Below are 16,223 nucleotides of genomic sequence, written 5' to 3'. Positions count from 1 at the left end.
TTGTAAAGATGCCTCCTTTTTTGTTCGATATGTCTACGACTGATGTATGTTATGTAGTATATATATGTATACATACTTCGTTTAATGAAACGAATCAGTATCTATCTTTATTCCACTGTGAATATTGCCGTTCGATTTACTTTATCGATTGGGTATTTGTTTCTTTCTTTCTGACTTATCTCGTTGACCAATAGCATAGTTTGATCGTTCATCTCATCATATAATCCCTTTCTCTATGCTTTAACGAACTCTAACCAAACACTGATATAAGTAACGAAATTTCTGTGTCATTAGTTACATTTTATTTTTTTTTTTTTTTTTATTAGTTGCGTCTGATAGTTACCTAAAAAGTGAGAATGACGTCGTGTTGGTTGTCATTTTCGTGCCAGTTTATCGTACCTGTCACTGATTGAGTGAGACTAATGCAATACAATGCAATGTCATGCGTTCGAACGCATCGAGATTCTCCGGAAAATTGCTTTCCGGTTGTTTTCTGTTTGCCTAAGTCCCGTGGAAGTGAATTATTGCCAACAACCTGTATGTCACGAAATAATTGTTTTTTAATAAAAATCGAATTGCGCCTATTCACTTATTTTATTTGACACTTCCTGAACGTGGAATTCTTTTTAGTAGTGGTAAGAATATATTCTTCGTAAGTACGTTTGTTATATAGTCCCACTTGCTAGAAGTTTAAGCAATAATTGTTGACCGTTATCATTTGTTACGCTTCAGGACGGAAAATATATCCGTTACCTGCATATTACGAAAGTGTCGACAATGAAAACTGAAACCGTAAATGCGCGCAAATTCTGCACCATCTTTTTCTTGCCTTTGTTTATCATGCTCAAGCTGTTGATTAACGGTTCTATCAGTCTAACTTACAATTTGATAAAAAAGTTTGTTTTGCTTTAAACTGTGAGCAGTAACTTTAAGAACATAATTTTGAAATACGAAGTTAAAAGTTGGTAGGTTTTAGAATACAATTTTGATGCATTAAGGTAACCTAAAATTTTGCGTTGGGGTTATGTATAGTAGGTTTTATAATGTACTTTTGTGTAAAGCATATTGAATAAAAAGTAATTCGAGTTTCTATTTTAAATAATAAAGAAATATAAATTAAAATTAAATTCTCCTACAAAATTATGAAATTTAACGTGCAAAGTAATAGAGATAGATTAATTTATATATCAAATATTTTTTAGGTGTAAAATAATTAAGTAATTATGGTCTCTAATGAGGTAATTTCGCGGAACTGCTTGCAATTTTTTTCAAACAGGAACACAGAGCTTCTATTTGTGTAAAAGAGTAATAAAATTCGTTAATGTGATAGGAATCATTACGATATAATTCAAGTTTCGAATAGAAATAAAAAGATGAAATAATCATCGAAGCTTATTATCGTAATTATTTGTCATGCTTTCCTAGCTGTTATATGTGTAATTATGTTTGTCTATGAATCTTAAAATCGAGACGGATGAACAATAGGTATTCGGAAGTCGAAAATTCCGCTGACGCAGAAATCCGAGACCTGCAAAAAGTAAAGGATTATGATGCAATAAAATAGCAAAAACGTGTTCACATGTCAGAGTGTTAAGTATTGTCCGGAATAGCTTAAATGTGTTGTGGTCATGGAAATGGCATATTGTCTTTTGCAAACTGATATTAATTATGTAATTTTTTATCATAAAACAATAAAGCGATCGGAAAATTTTTCGTCTTATTTCAGCGTCTAAAAAAGTATCACATGTTTAACATGTGAGAAAAATCTCAAATAAACGTCATATAAGGTATTAAAACACGCTCTACTAACATTTGATATCTTTTTTTGTGAAATGTGCAATTTTTCAATTAAAAAGTTTCTTATCGCTATACTTTCTTATGGTTACGGGCTTACAATTAACGAGCCTCTGAGTAGCAGTAATTTCCTTTTCGCTGCCTGTTACAGTAATTGTGATGCAGTAAGTGTATTTTGTGCTTTACGGTTCGCTGTCTATGGAAAGAAATTAATAAGACGAAGTTGAGTGTCCGATATCTTAGAATACACGTAAATAACTATTATCACAACATTCTTTTTTATAATTATTACTAGACACATATCATTTTAACATCTTAATTGCTTATTAATTATTGATTATCAGTTATATTTTACTAATATAATAATATCAACATTAATTATATTTTTTATTGTGAATTACTATTACTGTTAACGTTTAATATTATATGTTAAATATATTGTACAAAAATATTATATTAAAATTAATAGTTTGAATAAAAATAGAAAAAAGTAAAATGCATATAACTTTCTTAAATATTTATAATAATAATTTAATAAATTGTAGAAGTGAAGAAGATTCTAAACAAACTCCTTTGTACAATACTTCATGGTCTGTTACTTACTTAGAAATTGCTGATGAATGCAACAAGTTCACAAACTTTCGTTAAACAGTTAAGTCTTACTTTGTTATAAGGAGATCCATGTTGATACTTTTCTTAGCAAGTATACATTTTTTTAATCCTGTACGCGGTGCACCGTCCTGTTTACGCATCGAGGCGTTTGGCATGCTTTATGGAACTCCATAAGCGGATACAACGGTCCACTGCATAGGCATTCGTATATTTAATTCATTTCTGACTTTATCTCGATGGTTACACTGATTCGAGATGCGTTTCATAACAGAAAAAGTCATGTTTGAATTTTTTGCTGTTTTTCTTTTAAATATGCCGTTATCGTGGTTTTATATATTGCGTAGTGTATGGCTTAATTGATTACAAATTACATTTTGTTATCTTCTTAGAGAAAGAGGGGGAGAACGAGAGGGAGGGAGGGGAAGAGAGAGAGAGAGAGTGAGAGAGGGCGGGAGGGAGGTTGAACCAAAAGTAAAAAATACCTAAGTTTATGTTAATAATCGAAATGAAAAGTTACAGTTTCAAGTCTTTATTTCATTGTTTAATATAACAAAATTTAACGTATAAATGCAACACTATGCATCATTCTTTTTACTAAACTTTTGGGGTATAAAAATATATATATCTTTCTTTTCTTAAAATATCACTATGTACTCTATACGCAAACTTTACTAGCAATAAGTAAAAAAAAGAACATTATCAGCTAATCTCAGAAATAATAAGAAACAAAAATTCTATAGCGTTTAAATATATTTCTATGTCGACAGTCTCTAAACAATCACTTGTTATAACGTTAATCTGATTAAATAAAAATCAATGAGCATAAAATTAATAATTAAACAAAACAGACATTAAATTATTTTCTTATCACAAACTAAAAAAAAAAAAAAAAAAAATGATTAATGTGTTATTTGTACATATTTTTGTAAACTAAGTCGAATTCTGTATCCATCAAGGATACAATATATACTTCGTTACAGTAATGAAAATAAAAACTTAAATACAATACTGCAACAAATAACACTCATACTTTATCACACTAGAGTAACGTTACGATAAGAATTAACGGAATGGTTATAAACTCAGTTACTGATAACAATATTGATCTTATAATTAAAATCTTATAATCCTAGTTAAAAGGCACTGAAAATAAGAACCGAGAGCTCTTATTCCTCTGCTATAATTGTACTATTCTCAGAACATTCGGATTTTATTTTAAGTGGTGAATTAGAAGTAGTGGTATCCGGACTTTCTGTACCCGAATCACACTTATTGTTATTTTCTTTATCGTCATTGATATTAGAATTTTCCATTTTTATTTGGTTTCTGTCTACCGATATTCTTAATTTAGGTTCTTTATCGGGGTCGAAGTGACTTTCAAGCACACTTAGTAAATCTTCGACTTTTTTCTCTTCAGCTGCAGTTAATTTTTCTTTAATTAACTTCTCTAAACCTTCTTTTTTTCCGTTACTCCATGCATCCTGTAACGCAATAAATTAATTCAGACGGCAATTAAATTAGAAATCTCGCCAGTTTAATATATTTTCATAATATAATTTGATTAAAAATAATTTTTTTTAAATTGTACGAACCTGCAACTGGGTATATTCTATTCCTGCTTCAGCTAATAATCGTCGTAAAGGACTAACCTGTTGACGTTCTCGACGATTTACACGATAGAGAAATCCAAAAATAGGTCTTAAACTATTTTGACGTTCAAATATTACTTTCAGTTCTAAAATAAGATCAATATATTACATATTTTTGAAAAATTTTATATAATCAAGGAATTTTCACATAATTTTTAATTTATTTTAAATACCTGCATATTCTTGTTCTTCTATTTCTACTGGTTGAACAAATTCCCTAATAAACTCAACAGTACTTTTCATAGAACTATCACTATCACCGCTACCATTTGCTTCGTTTCCATTTGTAATTTCTAATAAACTCAAGTGTTGTACTATTTGTAAAGCCAGGCATGCTCTCTCTTTTGCATTATCTAATTGTACTTCCTTAAATTATAACAATCTTATATTAGAAATATAGTAGTGAACTATCTTTTACTTATTGGCAAATGAGAATTTGTTTTTAACATATAATGACTATACTTCCTATCATATAAATTTTACTTACCTGGTTAAATAAAGTTTGAGATAACGTTCTAAGAGAAAATGCACGAACTGTGTTTGCACATTTTACTTCAGCAATGTTAAATCCATTTGCAAATCCTTTAACAATTTGCTTAAATCTTTCCAGAAGATTATATTTTTTTAAGGATTCAATTAACATGGCAGGAATAACTTTACGTGGTTCATGATACACTAATATTATACCATCTGTTGCATCTCCACTCATATCTGACAACCAAGTTAGAAAGTCTGTTAATGCAGACACTTCACTTTTAGTTTTTAATGCCTATGAACATATAAAATGTAAGACAAATAGTACTTCCATGATGATTATGAAATTTATTATAATATGTACCTTATTAGTTTTATTATCTTTAAGTACACGAAATTTGCCAATAGTTACAATTTTCATGTTATGTCTTTTCATAGCTGGAGGATTAAGATCTTTATATGGCATTACATATTGAGAATACAAGGAACTAGGTGTATATCCAGCTATTTGGCATATTTCATCTATAACTTTCTTGCCTGTTGTATCCATATCCCAACCAACTAAACGATAATTGCCTGGATCAATACCCACGGCAGAAGGTTTCTTTGGTGTGTTGGATTTTCCATTTTCCACTATTGTTGATGATACCATCTTGTTAAATTAATAATCTGTAAACAATATATAAAAAGGATATTTTACTATTATACATGGAATAAAATATAAAGATAAAATTAATATAAATTTTATTGATAAAATTTAATATTAGTTATTAACAGATGAATAATAATAAACGACACATTAATTATAATTAAAATATACAATAATATTTAACATTCAATATACATATGATGCTGAAAATAATGTATTTTTTATCTTGCTAATTATTATTGACTGGGAAAATTAATTTATTAAGAATATTTAAATTTGGAATTAATATAAAAATGTAAACTTTCGTGTAAATTATAAGCCTCTGATCTAAGTTTTCCTTCAGCAAATGTTTGGAACGAACGTTCAGTTTTTGTACAAGGGCGAGATATTTTGGTACGTGCGTATAGTATAAGATTATACATGGTATCGGCAAGGTCGACCTTGAAATTCAATACAGTACACAAATACATCAGAACAGAAGACTAATAGCTGAGTACACATTGAATAATATCGATTATCTTACCTTTTAAAATCAACGTACAAATTATTTATCAAATAACCGTAATCTCTATTACATACAGTAACTTCTTTTATCCAAAATGTCTGTGTAACAGAACTCGTGTGTCAAGAACGAGACGATAAAAATATTTGTCGCAAACAAAGAAACACACAGACTTACGTTTTGTAAATTTATAAATCGTTAATATCGAGAACGAGAAATTTTTCGAGAGCAGTGTCACGTTATTAACGTGATAAAAAGTGACAGTCTTAGCAGCTGGTATCTCGTTTTACAAGTAGATCTACCACTAAGAAAACTGAATGTTGCATAAATTTTTGCGATTCTGTGACGTCTATGCAACACGCATTACACGTCAGTTCGCGGTGAATCGTGTCACGTATGTACAATATATATTCTCATCACACGTGGGTCGATCGCGATTCATATATAGCCTCGATTTCGGTATTTTCGTTTCCACAATTCAATGTTAGATTTGCTACGTTCACTCACCGATTTACGTATCTCTGCAGTCCTTTTTTCTCACCGATTTTTTTAATTCGACAATTGTAATGGACGACAGCACTGAAAATCCTTCGTCGGCACTGGAAACTACTGGAACGCAGCTAGTTTCATTTGAACACACGTGCGAGATTGCCACTAAACTGCCCGCTCGATGATCTGCGCCTGCGTGCTTGATCTTGAGTCACGTGGTTCTAATGTCACTATTGGGTGAAGGAGAGTCGTTGGCAATTGTAGTCTAGTAGAGATCTGCTAATACGGTACGCGATCAAATTGAAACGGTTGTGTATGCATACGTTTCTTGTATTTCAATACAATGGCGTTATTCTTTGATGTAACTTCATTGATCATGGAAAGTTGGTGAACATATAGAACTAGGAAATGTTCGATTGGAAGTATCTCTCACGTATATTGACTCGAAGAACAATGAACGATTCGATATTCAATCCTTTAAAGGGGATTAGACGTGATCGAAATAACGAAATAGCTGAACGGTACAAAAATTAATTTTGCGTGGCTCGCGATGTTTGAATCGTTATTGCTGGATGATTTATGCGAGAATATTCTGTGAAATAATTTGATCGACTCGATGTTATTTTACGTTACTTTCCATCGGAGATTGACAGGTGAAGGTACGTTTGTATTAAACGCATTGAAAACGAATCGAGAGTGTTATATAGGAACGTGATCTAAAAACATGCGTGTGGTCATTCGTATTTAACATGAAAGTGGCTGCATGTCGGCCAACCGTGCATAAAAGAAATTCATGCTTCCACATATCGATATCGTTCCAGATGAATCGTTGAAAACTGGTTTGTAAGTAAAATTCATTAGCGAACCGGCCAAATCGTACTTATTTACGCGACTATTGCGAAGCATCTGCATAAAGTTTCATTTGCACGTTGCACTCTGGGAAATTGTTGACGATAGCGATAAATTGGCCTGCAGCTTATCTCTTGTTATCTATTATTTATCTTTTTTTTTAGTGCGGGCTGCACGCTTTGTATCACTGATAAATTGTTTCAACTGGGTCATACGTTTACCATGGCTCGTTTTTGTCTTTCATTTATCCGCGGAATTTCCGCCATGCTGGTTGTTCCGAATTTATCGAATTCTCCGCGGTGTTTAACGCGAGAAAACTGAAAGGCGAATCACGCGGTCAACTATCACGGTATTGAATTTTTTGTACGATTAAATTTCCATTACGATGCATCTTCATGATACACGTTCCTGTATAGTATCATAAGAATAATTGTGTAGACTGGTAATTACCGTCATTACGCTAATGCACATGCTGTAGCAATACAGCCAGCACTATATCGCTATTATTTATTACCATATGCTTCTTGTAGGTAACGAATTTACCATCGGAGCACCACGAAGTTTTCCCAAGATGTTACCTTCAAGATCGTATCGAGGAAATATACGTTTTCGTTCGTTTATGATAAACCTATTACCGTTATCGATTGTATTTTTATTTTTATAATTATTTATAATTACTTATAATTATACGTGTAAAAATTTGTCATACAAACGTTAATCGATCTTCTGTTATTTTTATACAGAAAAAATATAATCTTTGAAACATATTCATACGTATAATATAAATTTGAAAAATGTAATATGTCATCGCCAGTTGTACTTTTGAACAATTCTTTATCGTGGCATTAATAAGTGTTAATGTGTTAATGTAAAGTCTATACAGAATCAGTTTAGCAGAACATTAGTCAAGTGAAATCTTAGATTTTATTGCTTGTTTAAATGATTTGTTTTTATATTTCATAAATCAACGTAGTTCGCGAATTGCAAATAGCGAAACTATACATTCATTTTCATTACAACACGACAAAAATTTATGCCTTGATAATTGTTCATTTGTCTAACTTACACATATAACAATTGTCTAAATGATTAAATAATTCCTTATTAAATTCAATTAAACAGTTCTGATTGCACCGTGTCTTTAGAAAAATAACTTCCATTTTGTTCATTAAAATTGTCCATAAAGATAAAAATAAAAAATTACTTATAATATTCTCAACGTTCGATCATTTGATTGCGATAATTGAAAAGAAAACGTTCGCAGTAACTGTTTCATCTGAAAATCAAAATCATAAAAATTGTAATTATGGAAGATTGTAAAGAGTTAACTGTATAACAGAAAGTGAACGGGATATCATACAAACTACTCGTGAGAAAATCTAAACAGTAATTAAACGTCGGCATTTAAACAAAAACAAAGCTCTTGAACTTCACGAATTTTGTCACAAAATAAAAGTAATCTGTTATAGTTTCAACCTGAAAGCTTTCTCTCAATCGTCATACTCGCTTTTAACGATAGGCGGTGGCAGAAGCAAAATCCCATGTAAATAGTGAAAAACACTAAAATGCGCTCGAAACATTTCACATTGGCGGATCGGTTAATATTCGAGCCTGGCTTTGCTATTTGTGTACACGTTCGACAGTTTCATAACTACTGCTTGATAGAGAATGTTGGCACGGTGGAATTTCAATGAAATACTGCGGCACAAAAATCATTCGTCTTTGCTGCAACTGTCGTTGATAATTACGATCTAAGTGCAGTCGATGGAACACGAATATTCGAAAAAATGAGATCGGAGAGAAAAAGAGAGAAAGAGAGAGAGAGAGAGAGAGAGAGAGAGGAGAAACGATCGAATTTGTATCCTAACGAAGTCAATGATTCCTCAAGTGGTTACGGTATAACGAACATCGTGTTCAAATATCACGATTGCTTTTGAAATGGATTTCGATAGCGAAAAAAAAAAAAAAGAGAAAAATGGAGAAGATAGGCGAGAGAATATTGAAACACCTTGGTAGCTTGATTAGTATTCAACCTAGCTTCAGCAAACATGGTAAAATCGATCATCTCTCTGTATCTCCAGAAGTGCATTTTCCACCTTGGCTGGATAGAAAAAGAAAAAAGAAAAAAGAGTGTTTCAGTGAAATTAAAAAATGCAAAAAAATGCTAATGGAAAATGAAAGGCTATCGTAGGTACACATACGTTTGCTGAAATTGAAATAACGAAATGTATTAACATATTCATCCCTTATATGTCTTTAAACGTTCCTTAAATAAGTTTTTCGTTTCCTATTTTTTTCAGATTATTATGCGAGTTTAAACATTTTCTTCGAGCGAATTTTCGATGTTATACGGTGGATATGCTTTTAGATTTCCTAGTACACGAAACAGAGATTTTTATCGATAAGGATTTTATTTAGCTCGACTATTGTTCCAGGAATCTATTGTTTGGTAAAAACTTGTAAATTCAGTGCTCATAATTCGGATTTTGTAAGTTAATCCGTTTCAGGATAAGGAACAAAGAGTTTCAAGAGTAACGGTTCACGTCTGCCGGGATAATGGTATACACGGAGATTCAAACGTATGGAAAGCGATTACAAATGGAGAAAATCGGGAAACGAATGCTGAATTCACATGTTTGCTCTTCATTAATATTCAGTTTATCGCTCACAAATGTAATAGCGTCATCGGCAAACATTGTACGAGGGATGAAAGCAGAGGAGTGATCAATGCAAAGACCCGGGGGGTTAAGAATCGTTTTAAAAATCCGAGGGAATGTCTATCGAGTTATCAACGTTAGACGTATTATCAGAACTTTAATTTAATTGGTATATTTAAAAGTAACGTATGACGCTTTGTGATCCGATTTAATTCTATTTAAACGTTTCAGCCCCGGCTGTTTTCGAAAATATTTTTAGCAGAGAAAGAAATTTGTTTCGCCAGAGTTGAACTGAATTTTTTCACTTCTAATACGTATGATATCGATTTGTATATTAATCAATTGCAACGTTGCGTTTAAAAAGTTGAAACGATATTCTCGGTATTATGAGCTATTAAAGAGATAACTATGGTATTTTTAGCCCATAATGAAAGGGTTAAAATTAATTTAATTTCTCAAACGATAATGTATCATTCTTATCGTTTGAATTTCGTTATTTAACTCGTGAAAACGAGAAGTTTATTTTATTAGAATTCAAATGTTTATTCGTTGATTTTTCTATTCTGACTGAGTAATTCGACCTTAATCTAATCTCAAAAATATCAAGTAGTTGTTTGTATATTCGTTCCACGAATCTCCTTGCACTTGAAACACCACGTACGTTCCTGGAATTCATTCAAACGTCTCTCATGAAACCGAATTTCAACCCCAAACAATTACTCAATCTTTTCTGCACTTGTTCACACGGAACGAGCAAGAAGTTCATTCATATCAATCATATCAGACCATTCATGAAGTTCATTTCTCTCCTATGGTACACAGTGATTAGTGCAATTTCGTTCCAGACTAACACACAAGGCTACACTGTTATTAATCATTATGCTGGAAGCTTTTAAAGAAATAAATTTATCTACACTTTGCACTTTGAATTTCTCTTCCTAAATTAACGCGACACGTAATCCATATCTAAGTGATAGGCTTTGATGTAGGTATTGCATAATTGCTATATAGAAGTCACTGATTCTTAAAATATCTCAACACATTATACACCAGAACTGCAATATTGTGGAATTTTACTACTATCATTATCTTTTTTATCTGGTATTTAATTTTAAGATAAAATATAACATTTTTATTTTGGTACTTAATAAAATAAATGTAATATACTTACTAATTCATTTTATCTGGTATTTAATTTTAAGATGAAATATAAAATTTTTATTTTGGTACTTAATAGAATAAATATAATATACTTACTAATTCATTAATATACTTATTATTAAACTAATTAATCTAAATTAATATACTTATACTATACTAATAATATATTTATAAAATAAATAATGTACTTCCTTAAATTAAATAAAATGTAAGAAATTTTCGATACATTGTCTCCAAAGTATTCGTGTCTTGTAACAGTTAAAATCCATTCGATGTACAATGTGCTAAGAACGTGGGTGTATTTCCATTGGCAAATGTAAATTCTGTTCGACGACACAGTTATACGTGTATTGGCTGCGTTTCGAGGATGATTTGTCGAAGGTGGAATACCGCGAAATGTGTAGTTTCTAGGTTTTTCGAGCGTTCGTTGAAATGGTATGAAAAGGCTGTTTACGAGTCACATGTGGGTCAGCTGTATCTACGTGTGTCGTGATATACAGGCTGCTACTAAATTGTGAACTCTTTCGAGGACCGCGAGTGCAGGCTGTTAACCCTTTGAGTGAAAATGACACGAAAATGTGGATCGGTCACGTCAAGTCTCTGTGTCAAACTTAACTTACAACTCATTCTTCCGTGGTATTTAGGATTAATAGTAAATGCTCTCTCACTCGAGCACATCACCGATGCTCGGTATCGAAAGATCATAGTCTCGGCTAATAATTATAATATTGGCCTATAATCATATAATTATTAGCCAAGTAGGTAAAGCAAAGTCCTTCGAGAAACTGCCACTAGCAATGCAAAGTAGGTTCACATTTACCAGAGTGTTCTGAGAGATATTAAAAATTCCAGAGTCCTTAAAATCCACGTTTTGATAGCAATGGTAACAAGTTGATAACAGTTGTATTATAATAAAGGGTACAGCGAATTGGAATACGAATTCCTACGTTTGTTGAAAAATATTTCACTTTAATAATGTGATTCTAATGAGCAGTATGGAGTATAATTGGACGACAAATTCTGCTCCGGTTCCTCTCACTGCAAGTACACATATACATCATTCACCAATCTGAATAAATTCGTAAAAAGATTAGGCGAATTGTGAATTAACCCTTTGCACTCGGTGATTATTTTCGTTACAGAGAAATAGCAATTCAGAAACTTTCTGCTGTACCGTCGAGGATATTTTTGAAATGGTAAATAAGGATATACAGGTATAAATTAAGACTTAAAATTATTTTATTTCGACATTCCATACCACTGTAATTATTGCTGTTATATTTATTTCAATATATCAGTATTACGATCAATTAGTATTATTAGTAGTAATAATTTCAGTTGTAGAGTGAAAATAAATAAGATTGTTTTTTTCTCAATAAAAATTAGTATCAAATTTGATGAATATATATACATGAAATTGGTATGTGATAGTGGATATAGGTACAAAGAACAGGTTTATGGAAAAATTTTAACAGGTATGAAGAGTTGTACATATGATGATATTCCAGCATAGTCGTAGCTGTTGTTGATATTAACAAGTGAATTGGAATAATTGATTTTAGACTTTTTGATGATTTTTGTTGAGAATAAATAATTGTAACTGTGATTATTATTTTCGTCATACCACTGTAATTATTGCTGTTATATTTATTTTAATATATCAGTATTACGATAAATTAGTATTATTACTAGTAATAATTAAAGTTGTATAGTGAAATCTTAGGTTATTTTAGATTTGATATGTTAATTAACATGGATCTTCGAAATCTGATTAAACGCTGACTTAGGCTCATTTCTCGAGTGCAAAGGATTAAATAATTGGTCCAAGCTTCGTCAAATACTTGGTACGTTCGGAGAAATTTTCATAAAATGCCTCTTCGTTAAAAACAGAAGGCCGTGATACATTTAAGAATACGTTCGTCTCCAAGCAACTGATACATTCGTTCTTTGTTACCATATACCGTATAAATTAAACCGTTCATCTCAGGACAGCGTTACACGAGAAACAAATTACACGGAGAGTTGCTGGAACAATTACTAGACGGGTGAACTAACGAGTCCAGCATATTACCAAATACTTCCACGAACGTGTAATTCAGTTTCGCAAGTGGTTAAAAAGCAAGCACGCGATCAGCTCGGGAGAAAATGATCTCTTCTTCCACAACGAGCTTATCACGCGACCGATTTTCGATCGAAAGAACGTTTAATCTATTTCAATTCAACCGTATCGTTAGCAACACGAGCATCGAGCATCCATCTTACCAGCGAGCACATCCTCAAACGTGTAATTCAGTGTCACTAGTCGTTAGAGGCCAAACACGCGATCGGCTCGAAGAAATTCGTCTCTCTCTCTGCAGCGATCGATTTTCGATCGAACGAACGTTTCGTTTATTTTAATTTAACCACACCATTGAAAGAACTCGCGAAAGGGATTCTGAATGGAAGAAAGACTCACAATAAAGAACGATCTCGGCTGGGAATCTCGTCGTGGAGGTGGCTGGGGCTCCGGCGAATCTCTTCTTCTCGCGATGGATGGGCCGGATGATCGGTCGTTAAAAAACGATTCTTCGTCGTGATCGCTGCGTACGTGACTTCTTTTTCCTCGCTTCCGATTCTTTCTGTTCACCGTGACACCTCCGTGGACGTCATGAAACGCAGACAAAAGACCGTTGCCTTTCGACGTAAAGATTCGACAGTCTGTTGTCTTCCCTTCGTTTTCGGCTGCCTCGCATATTATTATTGTCTCCTTTCAACTTGTTATCCTTCGTTACACTCTTGTTTCTAGATATTCCGACGACGATCGGCTCTCCTCGAGTCGGTCGCGATCGACTTTGCTCGCATACTCGACACGGTAGCCACGCTTCCGATGATAACGACGCATCGCCGTGAGGAGAAGATACCGCGAGATTGCACGTACCTGCAACGTGTCTGATATACGAGCGATTTGCAACGTGCAATGCGATAAGGTTGCATTGTTCGCGTTTAGTATACACCGCGGCTCCACGATGCGCAACAATTTAACATATGGACGTTCTCGTCTCTGATTTTTTATGTCAGTGTTTCTCAACCTCTCATCGTTTACCACTTCTTCGTTTGTTTACCCGAACTGGTATGATGCCATCTTATATTTACACTTTGAGTTAATTACTGCGACCACCTTGATTATTTGCGATTTAATTGGATTAATGTCAATGAATAATAATCGGGAAAATGATCGGAAATTTATTTTGGCGTAAATGGTAGGACGTCTGAGAATTTTCAATATGGCGACGCTTGATTTTCGTGAAATTCACAGTGTATCATCGACCGTAATGAAATTAATTTTGTTGAAGTAAAATTTTGAAAAAATCGAATGGCGAGAGATAGTGATAAATTGATTAGGTACATGAGAAGGAAAATTACAAAGACGAGTGATTAAGACGATAACGTCGAATGCGGAATTTTTAACGAAAGTTTTATCAAAAATTTATTGTTAAAAAGAAGAAAATTGATTTGCCGAAAGCGCGTTAACCCTTTGCATTCGTATTTATATTTGAGAAGGCCACCAATCAACTCGGAATTTTTTCTCCTATTCGATCAAAACAAAAACATTTTTATGAGAACGTATTATCGTACAATTTAATTTAGAAAAATACCCAAATTTAATATATGTATAATAATAAAATGGCGACTATATGGTGACATTCGAGTGGAAAGGGTTAAATGGTCTACCTTGTATATAAAGTGAGAATAGAGTACACAGCATACGCAAATGCAATGGTTTAAAGTACCTACGCCAATGTCGAGTCAAGAGCAATAATGTTAATCATGTTCATAATGAGACTGTTAGTCAAAGAGCAGATTCTGTGAAGAGGATTAGAGTTAGAGTACCTGGATGTGGAGACAGACAGTCGGGACAAATTGTGCAATATAAATGATCGATAAGGAACATTAAGAATTTGAAGATTGTTAAAGAGACTATTGATAATTTTATGTAGAAAATACAGGTTATTGACCATTCTTATGGACTCAAATATATGGAAGTTGAACGTACTCGTAATAGGTTTATAGTTGTGATCAAATTTATTCGTAGATTGGATGAATTTCTATGATAAAAATCGACAAAATTTGTGTTGTACTCGTTCCAGTCATAATTTATTTAGGCATAGGGATTAGATGACTGAAGGATATTCTAAATAGAACAGGACAAGAGTATTATACTTATTAACTTATTGCAAGATCTTATTAAGAAATTATTAAGAAAGATAGATAAGAATAATATATAAAAATTAAAATGACACATAAGGAAGCAGGAAAACGAAATAATTTTCACGAGAAATTATGCTAGTTTCGTGTGAAATAGCTGTTCTAATAAAAGGAGAATATAATTATCAATCTTAGTTGCAGAAGGTCTTGCTCCTTTTACTCCAAATTATGATAAAAATAGCGTCCGATTATATTTCTCTGTTTATTTTTTAAGCAGCTTCTCGCGCGCGTTTAAGTTTCAGGTGAAAAGTCTGAATGGAAAAACAGCGAGGAATAATACTTTTGCTTAATTAATAGAGGAACTTTAGATGAAATAATTTTAAATTTAGATGAAATCTTTGTGTGCACGGTTAACTATATTCGGTAGTTTTAATTTTGGTATAAATTAAGAGATTAATTAAAAAAGGTGATACGGTATAAACAGCAGACATTAAAAATTTATAACGGTAACAATGTCCAGCACATAAAGATGAAATACGTCTAATAAGAGTGTATTAAGTTCGTGTTAATGAATTCATGTATGTAATTATAATTTTTCATGAAATTATAATTTAGGAAATCTGTTGTTCCATCGTAAAAGTCGACGTTGATTCGTAAAAATATTCCTTTTTCACGAAGTAAATGCAAATAATACACGTTGTTTTCAAATTTTCCATTAAATTGCGACGAGAAAAGATTCAAATGTTTTTTAAACAAATAAGATACCTTTAATCCGTAACATTTAACGGACAATTTAATTTCTATTATTAATTATTTTTACACGTAACAAATATAGTATAAAAGATTACTTAAATTATTTAAATATTTTTGAAATTATAGCTATCACTTAAGTAAAAAAAATTCCAATTATTTTTTACCTGTTTTTGATTAAATACAGAATTTTTGCCACTCGTATATACATATTCAAAAATTAGATTAAAATACAAATACTAGATACAATTTTACATTATAAATAATAATTTCAGCTGATATTTATTTTAATATTTGAAAGAATGTTAAATAAAAATTTTCGAAATGTGCAAAAATATTTTTATTCGCCGTAGCTTGTTTAATCAGCTACGTGTTTCCATCTTCTCAAATAAAAGGTTCGCTTTTCTAATTACAAATAATATTAGCTTTCTATGTGTCCTACATTTTCAAGA

General features: G+C 32.1%; 1 protein-coding gene across 4 annotated transcripts; it reads right to left on the bottom strand.

Moving 5' to 3' along the window:
• Nucleotides 1-3,394: 3,394 nt before the first annotated feature.
• On the bottom strand, nt 3,395-13,774 carry exu (maternal protein exuperantia). 4 transcript variants are annotated; one of them, XM_017901593.1, is made up of 7 exons: nt 13,292-13,774; nt 6,188-6,399; nt 4,894-5,198; nt 4,543-4,824; nt 4,229-4,421; nt 3,999-4,141; nt 3,396-3,887 (listed from the first exon to the last, which is right to left on the bottom strand). In XM_017901593.1, exons 3-7 carry the CDS (start codon nt 5,179-5,181, stop codon nt 3,573-3,575), a joined length of 1,221 nt encoding a protein of 406 aa, XP_017757082.1. In that variant the 5' UTR covers nt 5,182-5,198; nt 6,188-6,399; nt 13,292-13,774; the 3' UTR covers nt 3,396-3,572. The 4 variants fall into 4 exon arrangements, with proteins under 4 accessions (XP_017757083.1, XP_017757084.1, XP_017757082.1 ...); XM_017901594.1 differs by lacking the exons at nt 6,188-6,399; nt 13,292-13,774 and adding an exon at nt 5,858-6,129 and having other exon boundaries at nt 3,395-3,887; XM_017901595.1 differs by lacking the exons at nt 6,188-6,399; nt 13,292-13,774 and adding an exon at nt 5,702-5,817 and having other exon boundaries at nt 3,395-3,887.
• Between the last annotated feature and the right edge of the window lie 2,449 nt (nt 13,775-16,223).

The sequence above is a fragment of the Eufriesea mexicana genome, unplaced genomic scaffold (assembly GCF_001483705.2).
Source record: "Eufriesea mexicana isolate 0111107269 unplaced genomic scaffold, ASM148370v2 scaffold1725, whole genome shotgun sequence".
NCBI lineage: Eukaryota > Metazoa > Arthropoda > Insecta > Hymenoptera > Apidae > Eufriesea > Eufriesea mexicana.
The sequence above is the reverse complement of the archived record's forward strand: the minus strand, read 5'-3'. Positions and strand labels throughout refer to the sequence as shown.